We start from the raw sequence: 17,808 nt of genomic DNA, 5'->3' as shown, positions 1-17,808 counted from the left end.
TGAGGCGTCCGCTGTGGTGATGGAAATGAGACATCAGAGGAGAGGAACATACCGCCACACACGAAGCCACGCACACGCGTTTCTGTTTCTTTTGCATCACAGTCGAGGTTTATGGTGCTGTAAAATGGTGTATAATGACAGGCGGTACTGGTGAGTCAGGCCAGGGCTTCCCTGTGTGTGTGTGTGTGTGTGTGTGTGTGTGTGTGTGTGTGTGTGTGTGTGTGAGGGACGGAAAGAAGCAAATACTTTACCTAAACCAGATTGCTCTGACCTTCCGTGTGGTGTCAACACGTGGCCCTGGGGATCTCCCGCCACCACACCGTCTGAATGCGGTCACTGTTCACATCTTCATCATTATATCTCTTACATCAGTACAAACTTCAACCTTTGTGGTGTAATGGGAAAAAAACGTGTTGCAAGTGTATTATGTACGAGAAATGGACCTACGTGGGCGCTACTTTCTTATCAGACTAACATTAGTGGCTGGTTGGCCTTCAGCGTTGACCATGAGCATGTTAGCTTATTGGGTCTGACCTGCAGGTGCGGAATCACCTGCCTGACGACACCCCGCTACTGCTCTTGCCTCTACCGGCAACGCCTGCGGGCCAACGGGGCGATGAGAACCTTATAGGCCAAAGGCAGTACACTAGGTTTTCCCAAGTCACACTCCCCAACGACCACTCTTATCCTGTGTCCTTCACAACACTGATTTCAGTCTACCAACCCTGGATTAACCATCAGCGAGGCGCAACAATACCTGGAAAATGCACGATAGTGGTAAGCGTAGAGAACCGTACCACATACAAGCATGAAACAACCTAGAAATCGTTCTGTTGACACATTGCAACAGTAGGTGGAGGATATGTAGTCAACAAATCCCATTTGCTCGAAGATATACAGTCAACAAACCCTGACAGGACCATGAAGATATCCAGAATGAACAGACTGGAGCAATATCAGGTATGCGATAAAGTATCGGAGCATTACCTGCAAAGCTGGCGATCAACCAACTGCAAAGTTCCTTATTAAAACATACAGTCAACTGAACACGACAGTACTGGGAAAAAAGACAGTCACCAGAGATCAACAGTAGTATTTGGACATCGTCAGGTGAGCAGAATACAACAGTTAACTGTTCCAAGAAAACTGCAAATCTTCGGGAATCATGTATTTTGATGTTTTTAGTTTTGTCTTGCATTGTCTGACAACCCATAATAAACTCCACGAAAAAAATTGCTTTTGGGATTACATTTTGAAAAGGTTACCGAAGGTGAGGACACTTATAAGTTATATCCCAGCTCTGTTGAGGTCATGCCACGACAATGATTGTGATAGTTAATTGTGAGGTTGGAGCGCAAGGTACATATTTGATGTTGATCACAGCACCGTTGTGGTCATTAGCGAAGCTGGAGGAGGTAAAGGTGCAGGTCGGCGCTTAATGTACGTCCGGGTGGTCTGACTCTTAGCCCACCGCCTCTAATGATCAGGATGTTGTTTGGTTGGGTTCCTGAACCTACTTAGCCTCAACGCTCTCCCCCGTCACGATCTTGGAACGAACTCCGAGACTGGAGAGATGTTTCACAATACAACACTGTAATATAAATAAGCTTTGTATTGAGTTACATGGGTTACATTAGGTTTACAAATAATGGAAAAATCTCACTTTACATAGAACATTTGGACAACTTCGATCTGTTGGCGAGTGTTCCAAGGCTTCGCTTACGTGGTCGTTCGGAATTTCACAGGCTTCTTTTGTCGAGGTTTAAACTAAATCGGGAAGGTGGTCTTTGCGACAGTTGAGGAACAGTTAGAGAGGTTACGTTACTCGCTACTTGTCTTCTTACTACGCTCTCAGTTGCTCCTCGTAGTGTCGCTTTACCTTCCACTATTTTCATTTAGATAGATTAAGCTTGGTCGTGTAGCGCACAAACCATATCATATAAACGAAAATCGATTGGTTTAAAAGTACTTTGCCAGAATTGATTACAGCAATCCGTAAATAAATCATCAGTTAGGGATGCACGGTACACTTTGTCAAATGAGAAAATGATCGTAAGAAACCAGGTTGATGAAAGGAGACACAGCTTAGCCCATGATCCTATAACATCCCACCTAGCATGATGTTCACATGTGCATGAACAAATGCCTGGATATCAGTCCTGTATGTTGAAAGGATCTGATCACCAACACTTATATTTACATCCTTAGTCGTTCATTAATGAACCAACATTGGTTAATGGAAATTTGGATCGGCAATTGAGCATTCTCCTACTGCAGTCTTCTGGGACTTCTCAATGCCAAATGACCGCTTCCAGTAAGTGACGATGCAGATCAAGGTGTGTCGTTGTTTGTCCTTGTTGAGAGATTAATCTGATTAAAAGAGGAACCGGCCTTCAAGTATTATCTGAAGTGATGAAGAATATGTCATGTATACAGTGAGTTACCACGAGAAACAAAAACATAACATGTTAAATCTATGTGGTAGTTCTATAGGAAATGAATTCTGTGTTGGGCGAAGCTGTTATGTTATTCAGCATTATTATCATTCTCTGAATAGATAATATCTAGTGTTCCTCAGTAAACATGTTTATGGTATTTTTTCTTTTTGGCATGAAAATACGGTTTCCAAACTAACATCATCGCAGCCAATAAGAGAACAGTTCTAGTTGACAGCATTTTCAAGGATGATCAGTGACGACAGCACGCTTAAGAAGGATCTTAAGAGTGAATGTGAGTAGTGTGAGCAGCAGAGAACATGATAATTTTTGTGCGACAGTAATAGTGTAAGTTGCTCTGAAATCATATCCAGTCTCGTTATTAAGTTCATGGTAATGATAAACAAACTTCCATATTGATTAGAATTTACCCGAGTGTCTTTAGCTTAGATATCTATCGATAAGAGTATGCTATGATAGAGGCTCTCTTCTTTTATGTTCTGGGATACTCAGTCGGAAGAAGTGCCTATTCTTAGGTTAGCTGCAAAAAGCAATGCGAGTATATAAAATTCTAGTGGATATAGTATATAAATGAGAAATGCACATTGATGGCGTAGACACCACCATCAACCAATCCCTGCGACGGCACCAGCTCATCGACTTCCAGTTATCACCACATAAAGCTTTTGAATGATATTTTTCGGGAGTTTATAGCATCGCTAGTTAAAGTGTCGGTAATGGATTGTCTTCAGGTAAATCGTCTGTTTCGAGCGCAGAGTACGAGAGGCTTACGAGTATCCATAATATCACCAGGCAGTAGGAGGCAGCACGGGCCAGTACAGGAAGGCAGTACCAGCGCCTTTTGCTTATAAAAAACCCATGTCAGGTGTGGTGAGTCATGACCACAGTCGCCTGATGACAACTGCAATTTGTTCTTGTATTATGGAGGTGATACTAACGAGAACATTATTCACTGCCGGCACGTAATGACGATCTTTTCTTTCTTCTCTGATGGTAAAATTACTTCTTTACTGATGGATTTATTACATATATATTTATGCAATAAAATTTAGCGCTTACCTACATACACACACAAGGTGTTCCATATTAATTAAGAAGGGTAGGAAAAGTTTGTTGGGGTAAGGCTGTTGTAGTGAAAAAATATATACTAGTTTTGGAGAGTAACTAAATTGGAAAATTATGAGGACATGGTGTGTGTAGGTGACGGAGTCTAGTGGAAGGTGTGATTCAGCTACAGTAATGGAACACAATACAAGAAAAAAGAATACACGGAATACAAGTATCAAAAATGCGCGTTTAACTCCCTGAGCTCGACGGTACGTCCTTGAGGTATACTATGATGTGTTGGGCACTCCGTCATACCATCTTGTTCAAAGATCTTGCATTAGTATGCTGAGGCATCGTACCGTCGTAAGTGATGAAAGATGTGTGTGCGTGTGTGTGTGTGTGTGTGTATGTGTGTGTGTGTGTGTGTGTGTGTGTGTGTGTGTATCTTAAGGGGTGTATATGAACGAGGATTAGAGGGAGAGATCTGGAGTGTAGAGAGTAGTAGTCTTAAAGATTCAGGGAGGGAGTTCTGATATGTAGTGGGCAGAAGGATGAATCTTTGAAGCCAGCGAAGACTATTATGTGTAGATGGGCAAGAGGAGGAGAAAGCCATGAGTCAAATGCAGGGATATATCGGAAGATTGTGGGGATAAGTAGGTAGTTTTGAAAGCTGTAAAAGGATGAAAATACGCGTATCTTATAAAGTGAAAAATATTGGTCTACGCTGTGGATTCGTGTAAGGATATGGCCATGCAGTTATAAAACTGCATTTTAAAGTTGAAAGAATTATGAAATTATGAAGATAAATGAGTTGTTAAAGAATGGAGACGCATGGAGGAGTGTGTATGAAACTGAAAGTGACTTATTCACCAGCTACATGATCTTAAAGTATTAACTTGTAAATACAATAATTGTCTTAACTAACCAATCTAAAGCAGTTGACAGGAAAAAAAACATAAAAGAAAATAATGTAAAAGGCACTGGTAGCACGGCCATGGCGTGACAAGCGCAGAGTGCTTACCAAATGGGAGGAGTAAGGAGGGGCCAGGAAGGTTCAGGGAGAGCAAGTAAGCGAGGCCATTGGACATTTGCAAGAGAAAATAACGAAAGAAAAGGAATATAGGCGAGGACACATAGGCGTGGTTAATGGTATGTTCAGTTGCTGAGCTGCAGCATAGCCAGATTTTATATATATATATATATATATATATATATATATATATATATATATATATATATATATATATATATATATATATATATATTCTTTCATACTATTCGCCATTTCCCGCGTTAGCGAGGTAGCGTTAAGAACAGAGGACTGGACCTTTGAGGAATATCCTCACCTGGCTCCCTTCTCTGTTCCTTCTTTTGGAAAATTAAAAAAAAAAAACAAAAAACGGGAGGGTAGGATTTCCAGCAAGGCTACAACCTTGCTGGAATTGATATTGTATACAATTATTGCCCATTACTTTATCGTAAATTAAAGACTTTACTTGTCGGTATGGATGATGGGTGAAGTGCTTGATGATCTAGTCTGATTTTCAAGATCCCCTCTGTTGGTTTTCCTTCTCTTCTTTATTGTTACATATGTAGCTCCTTACCTAGTCAGTCTGTAAACCCCCCCCCCCCAAGACTATCAATGGGTCATCTCTCTGCCAGCAGCAGTGTCCCTGTGGGTACTCTGCTCTTCCTTGTTGCCATCAATTTTCCTGACTAAAGATTACCATGTCTTCTTATGCTGGTAACTTGGTGCTAATTGCAAAGACAGCTCTATAACAATTCATTTGGGTTCTAGCTTATTTCACCACGATTAATATGAAGTTTAACAATTTTACATCCATTGATTTTTCAGAATCCTGATGCTGAGTAAAGACAAAAGGTGGTGCATTTTATCATTTTCTCAATTTCGATATGTTTCATTCACAAAATGTATAACATACTATGTAACAGTTTTGTCCTATGATTCTTCAGAATTCTAATACTGACTTTTCCCAACAGGTGGTGCTGCTTGCGGGAGGTCCACTCCGGGCGCTGCCACTCAGGGATCACGGCGGGGTCATCTTTGGCAGCGACTTCCTTCGCATCCTGGATCCCCGTGTACGAACCCGCTCTGAGGACGATCCCTCTGAGGGGCCACAAGCCGGAACGACGACAACCCCAGAATTACCATCAGTTATTGACTCTTCCAGGCACACAGACGAGACCAGAACTATGACCGAATCTCTAAATGGCCAGACAGTCGAGAGAAATTTGATGTTTAGTTCACGTTACTCACGAAAACTTGATCCATCTGTTGTCTCTTCTGCTCAGTATTCATCTTCCTTTGTACCAGAGAGACAAAAGCTACTCTCAAGAAAAATGCCTGAAGATACGGAAGTTACGAATCACCTCAAACCCAGAAGGAAATTTCCAGTCTCCAGCAGCAACAACCCGACTGTCAGCACACTCAATGGCTTTGGAGAACGCAATGACCGTTCCAGATTGAGTTCACTTGGAGTCACAAATGAACCAGAAAATGACTTCCGCGTACCATATGAAGACTTTGACTATGGTAATTATTATTATTACTTAGACGATTTGGTTCCACTTGCAAGCTCAGCTGTAGATAATACAGGAACAGCATCAGTTATGAAAACAACACGTACTTCCAGTCAGGGGGTTTCCATAGCCTTTTCACAGGTTGACAGTTCAAGAGTTACCAGAGTTTCATCTGTCATCTCGCCCACAACCACTAGACTGTCTCTCGTGTCTTCACTTAGACCACAGAAGGAAGCAGTCAAATCACGACTGACAACTTTCACGTCTATATCAGCTACACCTACCAGAACTGTAACTACACCATTGATAACTGCGACACCTGAGACAACCATTAGAACTACCCCAACAAAAAGACCTACGACAAAGCGATCTACCTTTAGATACCGAACTTCGACAGATTCAGCACCAAGAGTCTCAGCATCAGCGAATCCAACAACAACAACCTCAAGATCTGCAGTAGAGTCAGGGAGCAGAAAATCATCTGTCCTAAATGGCAGATCCTCTGCATCTTCCTTGGCAAATCAAAGGTCTTCAGAAAGCATCACCGTGGTAGACAAATCAAGAGTCATTCCATCATTTAATACTCCAAAACCAAGGACCTCGGTAACGATGAGAGCATCAACACGATTGTCACAGACTCTGGCAACACCATTACCACTCATTCATGAGCATACTACAACCCCAGTTACCACCAAGTCCACCCCAGTCACGGTAACTCCCTCATCTGTGTCACAGGTCCATGACAGTGCTCAGAAATCGCAGGTTCCAAGAAATAAAGTACGCCATTTTCGATACACTACACCATTACCAAAACCAAAGAAAGAAGATGTAAGAAACGTTACTAGTACACCAGCATCACTCCCAAACGAGAATACACAGAAAAAAAGCCTGGGAAGCACGTCATCCTCATCTGTTGTGGTTGAAGTGCGTGTGGAGTCTCCCAGGCGAGACCCACGGGTGCTGTCTTCTGCTGAGGATTCTCCTCGTGTCCAGACAGTCGACCAAGGACCCACAAAGGTGACTCCTGCAACCCCAGCAAGGACCGTTCACACCGTTCTTCCAGACCGTCGCACTACCAGTTTTCTTCTCAGTGATCCTCTAACGGTTGATGTGGCTTTTGGGCCTACCACCAGCAGCCAGGACTCAGATACAATGGAGGCCCGCCCCATTACTCTTCCCAGAGGTCGAAGTAGCAGCACAGTTTCTACCATATATACAAGCACCACTACAACAGAGGCTACTACTACTACTACTAGCACGACGGAGACTTCCATGCCTACAACTACCACCACAGGTGTACCTTCTACTTCACCTACAAGCCAGACTCAACAGGATGAAACACAGAACAGTTCCTCAAATACAACAGTTCTGGGAATCCAGGTTAACAAAGGAAAGAATAGATCAATACAGTTCCAGACATCTGTGGTTGAGGTGTCTGGATCAATTGGTTCAGATTCTCTTGCACTGACCAAAGATATTGTGCAAACTTCACAACAAGAAAGTCAGCCCAAAAGCCAATCTGAGGATGAAGGTACTTCAGACTCTGTAGATCAAAGTCAACCTGAGGAGTTTCAGAGTCAGAGTGTAAGCACATCCGTGTCTCGAACTGAGGCACACACTGCTGAGCGAGTCTCTAGTATCAGCATCTATGAACGTCTTCCCAAGCAAATCACAGTCACCGAGACACCATCCACACCTCTGTCCTCAAATGCTACTGACTCTGGTGTCATTGCTTCCTTAACTAACAATACAGAAGCCAGAGTAAGAATGCCACCAGTGGGATCTCCCAGAGCACAGCAGGGACTGGCACCCCTGGGAGTTGCACCATTTGGTGAAGCCCCGGAGGGTCTTGCTCCTTTTGGTCATGCCCCAGAGGGTTTAGCACCTTATGGGGTTGTGCCAGGAGGATTAAACCCTCATGGATTAGCTCCACAAGGTCTTATCCCTGAAGGAGCAGAATTTTCAGACACAAATACCACCACAAATACCACTCAGGACAATGGCACAAGGATTACCTTTGTGGATGCAACAGTGTCAGGGGGTGCAGATGCAAACAGTACAGTTGGCTATGTTGTTGAGGAACACAATGTCAGTCGCTTCCGTCTCGAGGAGAAAACACCAGATGGATTTATCATTGGCGAGTATGGTGTTGTGGATCACAACACAGGCGATGTTAATGGTGTCCGCTACACAGCTGATAGCACTGCAGATCCTCACCTCATCTATGAAACACTCATGAAGTTCCTCGAGCTGTAAAAGAATTTGCAATGGGTGGTGATTCCTGCCAGAGGCTCACCATCAGGAGTGCAAATTCTTATGGCTAGACTTTCTCCACACAGAGCAGAGTCACACTGACAGCTCTTCAAAGATGTTTGTACATATCTTCTATTCTCAGACTTGCACCACTTTTGCAGTAATTATATGAAACTATTAACCAAAGTTATCAGTTCTTCACTTAAAAACACAATTCATTACTCAATTTCCAATTATGGGCTGCTTGAAAACGAACTCCTTTATATTAAATATCATTACAGCATATACAGTACTTTAATATATATATATATATATATATATATATATATATATATATATATATATATATATATATATATATATATATATATATGGAAGAAAGAATACTTCCCTCATATTCCCTGCGTGTCGTAGAAGGCGACTAAAAGGGGAGGGAGCGGGGGGCTGGAAATCCTCCCCTCTCGTTTTTTTTTTTCCAAAAGAAGGAACAGAGAAGGGGACCAGGTGAGGATATTCCCTCAAAGGCCCAGTCCTCTGTTCTTAACGGTACCTCGCTAACGCGGGAAATGGCGAATAGTTTGAAAAAAGAAAATATATATATAAATATCTTTAAACAGTTTAAAAAGACATAAATGGATCCATATGAAGAGCTTGTGTATAAGCATTAGCACATGAGTATGTTATTAGTTTTGCCACAGTTTGTATGGCTAAAGGAGCTGTCAGATGGTTTGCTCTCTGTGTTGGACACAGCCAAGTATTTGCTCGTGTAGCATCGTTCGTCGCTATTTATTTGACGGTATTTATATGAGACAACATCTCAGCAAATAGAGTTGTTATCTTCACATTGGTATGCACTTCAATAACCATGTAATTTGTCATTTTGAAACTGTAAAACTTGAAACTTTAGTCATCATAAAAAGATAAACTTAATCAGTAAACTCCGGGATAGTGTGTGGATGCTGCACGTGGCTTATGGTACCTTCTTATCTGTGATTTATTTTTGTGATGCTCACCCATACAGTAGATGACACACCCCTTTTGTTACCACACTTGTCGAGACTGGGCATTCATGCAACTTGTGGCATTTGTGTGGAATGTCAGCTCAAGGTTGCTTGCCAAGAATTTAGAATGGCTTGTAGTGTTCACACCCTCCTATACAGACAGGGTCTGTCATCTGTGGGCCCAATTACAAAATCTAGTTGTCTTAATGTTACCATATTCCTGACATTACTACATATCTAATGTATTTTAGGTGCTGCTCTAGTATTGCTCAAACCTCTGTTACCCCTTCGCTGTTTGGTTATTCCTGTGGTGAACATAAATGTCTGATTACATGAGAATACCAATCAAAAAACTCATCCATGTTTCTATGTAGTTTGGTCATAAGACACTTGCACCTCATTCATGCCTGTTGGCATCGTTATATCCATTAAATAAAGGTTGATTCAGGTCTCAACCTTGCTCAGCTCTATCAGCTGCCATTCTGCCATCACCAGACATCTTAGTTATATCCTGATACTCTCCATAGTACCATTCACATGACTCGAGTAGACTCAGCATGTCATATACACACTTGCCGAGTATTTCTATCCATTAACATTCAACATTTTGCAATTTACCTGTTCTTAATGTTTAACAACAATACTTTTGATTTAGTCCATTAAACAAGATTTACAAAGCAGATTTACCAAAAATAATACAGTATATCATTTATTTATTAAAGCAAAGCTCTGAATACATGATGGTCTCACAATGCCCATGAAATTACTTTTGATGACCACCAAAGCACTCTTAATTATTTCATTTACCATTAACCTATTCCTCCCTCCTGTCCATTATGTAGCCATACCTACTCACTGTGGGACTTGACCAACTCGTCAGATCTCCTAGGTTGCCCTCCAGAAGGCATCCCAGGGGCACTGTGGTCTGCTTATCACCTCAAAAAATTATGGTAGAGCAGCCCATGCTCAAATTATGCAGCAAGTCCCGACAACTTGTGTAGTTGGCTTGGGCATTACATCACATAATGGAAGGATACACCTTAAGTGATTAACTTTCTTAAACAGATTATCCCTGTGAAACTAGAATGGGCTTTTAATACATTAGTTTGCAGTAATGTACATTATTTGACGTGTATATCATGAATGACAACTACAGATGAAAGATAGGTGCAGCAGAAGTTTTGATGATATACTGTACTCAAAGACTTGGGTTCACAGCTTTCTTAATCTAATTCCCTGGATGGTGATTTCCATTCTCTTTTATCTGTTTTGAATGAGAAGTTCCTTATAATTTCAATTTTCCAATACTAAGGATGTCTTGCACCCACCAGTGTCTTTTGGACTGGGTTGTCATTGCACACCATGAAAAACTTCCACTGTGGATGAAACACTTGTTTAGAGGTAGAAGGTGTAGAATCACCCAAAAATAAATGACCAAATGATGTAAAACTTGTTTTAGGAAATATTCCTAACAGCACTTTTAAACTGAAGGTTGATATAGCATCTTGATCCATCTGTTAATGATCAAACAATGGAATATTTCTTTCTTTTAACTTAGTGTCTAATTTACATACTATGTTCACATTTGCAAAGCATGCTTTGGAGTTGGGGGCAGCTTAGTCTATTCACACAGTAAACATGTTGCCACTATCTTGATTCTGGTGCCAGTATTATTTTCCCTTGGTGTCTGATCTGCAATAATGCAGTTGCAGATAATAACTGTATAAAAGACATTAGTTAAATTTGGGTCACAAGCCACAAAACAATTTTTTCCTACATTGCTGTATCACTGACTCAAATACAAACCCACACTACACATGAAACATGACACATTTACAAACACATCCATTTGAAGAATGTAATTCTCTAAATTGCAAGTCATTCTTGAGGTACACCCTAGTTTTTTGTTACCAAACAACTTACAACTTTCAAAAGGTATAATCATGCTTAATCTTTTTCTCGCTTCATAAAGACACCCACAGACACAAGGGCTGCTCATTCAAGCGATAGTCATGACCAAATTCTCAAGTAACAGTTGTAACCTGTTCATTAAAACATGTCAGTATGTAAGGTTCTCGTAAATGACATTATGGCTCCACACTTGTTCTGGCCACACCTCGCTTTTCGAGTAATTGGGCTATAAAGTCAGACCGAGTTTAAAATCAACAAAGCCTCGAGGTTCAACCCTTCATTGCTTTCAGCTACCCTTGACAGATGTGGCAACAGGATTTGTATCAAACACTAAACACCTTCGATTGACGTTATTAATCACTGAGATTTACTTTCACTGATGAGTGGTTCTCTGTCTTTGGTGTTAGTGTGCACTGGTATTAGCCATAGGTCTACATTTGTTAAGGTTACATCTGTATTAATGATGACGTTAAAGTTCGGGGTCTCTGTCTGATGTGCCAATACCCGTTTTTTGTGTTAGCGGGATATGTTGAGTTTTGAGTCAACTTATGATGTAGTATGATAGTATTGTTAACTTGTATTTCTGATGTCTTAGTTGTAGAAATGCATATCAGTTTAATGTTAAAAGATCAGTCCTAAATATTATGTAACAAGAAAAAATATAAATGAATGAATATGATGGTGGCTTTTTTCTAATTCCTTTGGTGTATGTGTAGAACTGTTTTACTTTACATGCATATACAAAGAAGTGAAAATTACTAAAGGGCTAGGGGATGTAATTTTAGATAAAGATGTTAAAGAATGAATACAGATAGGAAGAAATGGAAGTATTTTGTACAGGAGTTATGATAAGAGACAGGCATTTTCCCTTGCAAACCAACCTCCTGCAAACTAAAAAGTATGAAGGGATAAGTAATGTATGGAGATTCGTTTCACTATAGCAAACTGAACTTGGGTTGAGGATGTGAGTGATACTCAGAGGCTAAATTTACCTGATTCATCATATGAAAATCAGGAATGGAGCTAAAAATGGGAGACAGATTCATAGATATACAAGTCATGCTAAGCAAATTTACACGTGAATCAAGTTTTCCCTAAGGCTTCCATAACATAAATTGACATGCATTCCAGATTCAATTTCTTTGCATATACCCTAATATAACTACAATGTCACCACTTCCTTACATGACTATTTGCACTGCTTGTATTTAACATAAGATATCCCAAAATTATCAGAAGTGAAGAACTACATCAGAGAGCAAATTTACCACCAATAAATATATTACTTCACGACAGAGCAAAAACAATATGGGAAAACAATTGAAGAACAAAATACAAAAGCATTTCGAAAATGGAAGTAGAAAGAGAAGATAATCTAGAAAGAAGTCATCACTAGTTCTCAAGTAGTAGACATCAAATGATCCGACATAAAAATATATATAAAAGATGGGGTAAGCAACCAGAAACATAAGGGCCTGGTAAGCCCCCAAATAACTTCTAAACAAACCTAAATCAAATGACAAACAAATTACATAATGAATATATAAGATGGGGTAAGCAACTAGAAACACAAGGACCTAGTAAGCCCCCCAAATAACATTTAAACAATCAAAATTCAAAAAACTAATTAGATAATCATAAAAGATGGGGTAAGCAACCAATAACACAAGGACCTGGTAAACCCCCCACCAACACAATAGTGCAACAAACATCAATAAACAACTACAAAATATACAGCAACAGAAATCTTTCATAATTATATTTATTTATTTATTTATTCATTTTGCTTTGTTGCTGTCTCCCGCGTTTGCGAGGTAGCGCAAGGAAACAGACGAAAGAAATGGCCCAACCCACCCCCATACACAATGTATACACACACACACGTCCACACACGCAAATATACATACCTATACATCTCAATGTACACATATATATACATACACAGACACATACATATATACCCATGCACACAATTCACACTGTCTGCCCCCATTCACTCCCATCGCCACCTCGCCACACATGGAATACCATCCCCCTCCCCCCTCATGTGTGCGGGGTAGCACTAGGAAAAGACAACAAAGGCCCCATTCGTTCACACTCAGTCTCTAGCTGCCACGCAATAATGCCCAAAACCACAGCTCCCTTTCCACACCCAGGCCCCACACAACTCTCCATGGTTTACTCCAGACGCTTCACATGCCCTGATTCAATCCACTGACAGCACGACAACCCCGGTATACCACATCGATCCAATTCACTCTATTCCTTGCCCTCCTTTCACCCTCCTGCATGTTCAGGCCCCGATCACACAAAATCTTTTTCACTCCATCTTTCCACCTCCAATTTGGTCTCCCACTTCTCCTCATTCCCTCCACCTCCGACATATATATCCTCTTGGTCAATCTTTCCTCACTCATTCTCTCCATGTGCCCTAATCATTTCAAAACACCCTCTTCTGCTCTCTTTACCATGCTCTTTTTATTTCCACACATCTCTCTTACCCTTACATTACTTACTCGATCAAACCACCTCACACCACACATCGTCCTCAAACATCTCATTTCCAGCACATCCGCCCTCCTGCGCACAACTCTAGTTAGTTACATAAAAGTTTGACGACCTTAATAATTAACACAAAGAAACCAAACAAAAATATCAAACAAAAAACCAAAATTAATGAAGCTGTTGATTATACTCTTTTATACTTTTCTGTACTTTCCATTTCTTACTTTACTTATCCTCAAACTCCCTACCCTCCAACCCCACCCATAAATCCTCCAAAGCTCTTTAATTTCCCAACCCCAGATCTCCAATCAACGCCAAGCAAGGGTGACTTCCAACTTTACTTCAGCCACAAGTGAAGTCAAGTACTATTACCTATAAAGTAACTGTAATCCAATATTACAGTGAAACGTTGAGCAAGAAGACAGTGTGTGTAAGGCGGTACAAGTGGAGGTGATGAGAGTCTGAGTGAGCCTGTGTTCTGTTCTGTTGGAAGACAATCATTTTTACTGTAAAAGGGTGTTACAGGAATTATTAAAATTAATATAAAAATATACAAAAGGTACAAAATAGAAATTATTGTATGAACATTCACTTAACACGCCTGTGAAGAGTACAAACTTTCAAAAGTACTACCATTGTAAAACATTCTTTGGAGGGTGTTCATTCAATGCTGAGTCTATACCTACATATTTTTCAGATTCTTTTTTTTGTCACACCCCTGTACAGTGTAAATGCTAAGTCTAGCATTGAAACAGAAAATGAGGCCCAACTGCCTCTGTTTTCCTATATATGGGTGTAATAAAAAATGATGAATCAAATACAAAAGTATATGATGCATATCATAAAAAGTGATGTATGAATTCTCACCAATAACGGCTGAGGATACTATACAATGTTGAAAGCACTAGGCCTAGGGCTTTAGCAGTGGAAATTGGTTTTTCCTGTGCTGCAAAATGTTATAAAACTCGTTTCAATGCATTCTTTTTCACTTAATATGTGACAGAAACTCCACTGACTAGGGTGGACTATTGTCTCTTTTTAGACCGTCATACAGAATGTATTCCAATGCAGCTTATATAAGCTCTTGAAAGCCAGTCAGTAATAAGAAATATAATTGTGCATATGCCATGAGGAAAAGCATTAGTTTGGAAAGGAAACCAAATGTCTACAATGCAATGAAGCAAAGGAGAAAGAAACTTCTATTGCAAAAGCTCTGGGCCTGGTTCTTTCAACAGTGTGTACTATTCTCAGCCTTTAGTTTTTCAGAACTGGAGTTCAGACTGTAAGATCAGTTTGCATTGTGAAGTATGGGAAGTTGTGGATGAGTTTTGATATGTGAAAGAAAAATCTAATGAGGATAGTTGGAAAGCTGAAGAAAGCACAATTGTGCAAGGAAGAAAGTATGCTAAAAGCCCTGGTAAATGGAAGAAATTTATGTGTAGAATGTACAAGAAGTATGCATAATGAAGTCTTTGTTCAAACACTGATATATGCTTACTTGAGAGAATTGAGTCGAAAGCAGTCTTGACTAACCAACTCTACCAGACTAACTTCAAAACTTGACCCACTTGTCCTAACGTGCAATGTTGGTTCAGTTTTCTGCTTCCATAGGTGTAATATTACTTTGGTTTATATTACGAGGGCTGGCTGTGTGCCCCTATCACTAGCTAGTTCATGCGATGCTTGGCAAGCTGCTGCATCACATGATTACTGTGTGGCTGTTGGCAACTCAAGGGTGGGCTATTTTGATAACTTTTTCTTTCTCAAAGCTTTGGAACTCTCAACCCTCTCATGTCTTTCCCAATAACTATGACTCAGCACTTCTTAAAAGATAGGTTTTTCACTTCCTCCAAAATTCATAAAAACATTTCCTTGTCTCTTGTTTTTCCCTTTCACAAACTTCTTTACATTTCAATTAAGGCCAGCCTTGATGGAGTCTTTTGCCATGGCCACCCTCCTCGATAGGAGTTTCTGGAGGGAATGGGTGCCAGAGATATTGAATAGAATATAATAGAGAAATACTTAAGAGTACTGTCCCAAATCCTCCTTGCTTCAAACATTACTATGCATAAATAAGAAATTCTATGAGCCCTGCTGAAACCATGACCTTCAAGCCACAAGGCACAGCCTTAAGAGTTGGGTCTGGTAAACTCTAATGGTGGTACGCACCACCTACACAAAGTATCATAAACTTATGACTCAAAAATGAAAAAAGCCAGGTCATGATACTCTCTCCAGTGATTAGTATCAACTGCAAAGTAGCATCCCAATCTCTTCAATGGTTCTAAAGTTATGGGGAAGATCTGAATAATACCATAAACCCTACTGTGAATATTATAACCCCAGCTATGACCTTAACCTTAAAAGTATGGCTTTGAGTTATGTGATACATTGTCTGGTAGAGTGTTATCATCTAAACTATCATCACAGTATCTTTACAGGTTCAAAAGTTATGGAGTGGAAACACAAAATATAATGCCCCCCAGCTACAATCTTGAATTTGAAGGTATGATCCACAGAGCCAGTCATAATGCAACCCACAATAGTAACATTTGTGTAAAACTACCATTCCAATTCCAAATCTGGTTCAATGAACAAACATATACAGGTGATTATAGCACATGCTTTTCAAGAGAGGTCCCAGCAATAATTCTTATCTATCAATGTATCTAGTGCAGTGTTTTCAGGGGCTCCTATCTAATGTTCCAGCCTACTACTTCTAACTCATGCTCCTCGCTAACGTTCCTATCCACAACTTCTTCCCGATTTTTCTACCAAATGCTCGTCTAATGTTCTTATCCACTATTTTACCTAATACCTCGACATTTTGCCAAAAAGCAGAGCTAATGCACAGTGCTCACTTCAGGAAAATCTATAGTTACAAAGAATGAATTGCATGAGTTAAGTGTTGTTGAGTGATATGTGTGCTAAGGACAGATTGTATGTTTATGGACACAATGCCCTGAACTGAAACATGGTATGTGAAGCAGCCTGGGAAAGGTCTGTGGGGCCCTGGCACACTGTACACGACAAGTAAAGAATGGATGCGAGTGCATGAGGCCCTTCTTCACCTGTTCCCTACACCATTTCACTAATGGGGGAAACATCGATCAAGCATGGAAAATAAATAAAAAATATATAAGAAAGTGTCTAATTATTATTTTGCGGAGGCAAGGGTGAGGGTTTGTTGTAGAATTTTCTGAAAAGAGGAAGTGTTATGAGAGAAAAGAGAGTTGTTGAAGAAACTGAGCACAGAAAGGCTTTTGTGAAGAAATATCAAGAAAGACTGAGTGCACAATGGTAGAATGTGAGAGTAAACAGGTAGCAGAGTGGGTGAGGGATGGGAGGTATTTAAGGAAGCAATTCTGATGTGTGCATGAGATGCATGTGGCAAATGTAGAAAGTGTAGGGAGTAGTGTGATGACAAAGCACAGTTGCTAGTGAAAGATAAAAGTAGGTATGTTGGTGAAAAGAGTGCAAATGACTAGAGATGTGTAAGAAACAGCAGCAGGAGGTCAAAACAAAGATGCAGGGTCACCCCCTGCAAATGAGAGTTGGTGTGAGTGAGTATCAGTATATTTCAGGGAGAATAAGATACTTTGGAGGGAGGTTATGAGTGCATGAAAAACGAGAAAAAATGGGAACATCAGTGATGAGTGCAAATGAGGAAGTGGTAATAGGAAATGATGAAATAGGGAGGAGATGGAGTATTTTGAAGGACTGTTGTAAGTGTTTGATAACTTGGTTGAGGGTAGCAGATGTGGGTTGGGGAGGTATGTGAAGTGCAAGAATCATGGAGAGTGGTTTGGTTGAGAGAGAAGAGGTGATGAAAGCCTTGCACAAGGTGTTATGTGGCAAGGAGGCATCTAAATTACTTAAGATGTGGGGGGGGGGTGACTGTGGTGTTGATTGTTTAGTTAGGATTTTTACTTTCTACAAGGGGAAACAGAAGAAGGAGTCATGCGGGGAGTGTTCATCCTCCTCGAAGGCTCAGATTGGGGTGTCTAAATGTGTGTGGATGTAACCAAGATGAGAAAAAAGGAGAGATAGGTAGTATGTTTGAGGAAAGGAACCTGAATGTTCTGGCTCTGAGT

At 40.4% G+C, this 17,808-nt stretch overlaps 1 protein-coding gene across 4 annotated transcripts in view; it reads left to right on the top strand.

Annotated features, from left to right (window-relative positions):
• The window catches only part of LOC139759825 (uncharacterized), a 155,291-nt gene extending 143,403 nt beyond the window's left edge, over positions 1-11,888 (top strand). For all 4 annotated transcript variants that reach the window (XM_071682316.1, XM_071682314.1, XM_071682317.1 and 1 more), the window contains one exon: positions 5,505-11,888. In XM_071682316.1, coding sequence (XP_071538417.1) covers positions 5,718-8,300 — 2,583 coding nt within the window. In that variant the 5' untranslated portion in view covers positions 5,505-5,717 and the 3' untranslated portion in view covers positions 8,301-11,888. The remainder of the gene's footprint in view (positions 1-5,504) is intronic.
• Positions 11,889-17,808: the final 5,920 nt, after the last annotated feature.

Source organism: Panulirus ornatus, chromosome 34, assembly GCF_036320965.1.
Source record: "Panulirus ornatus isolate Po-2019 chromosome 34, ASM3632096v1, whole genome shotgun sequence".
NCBI classification, from domain to species: domain Eukaryota; kingdom Metazoa; phylum Arthropoda; class Malacostraca; order Decapoda; family Palinuridae; genus Panulirus; species Panulirus ornatus.
This window is presented reverse-complemented; position numbering and strand designations above follow the sequence as displayed.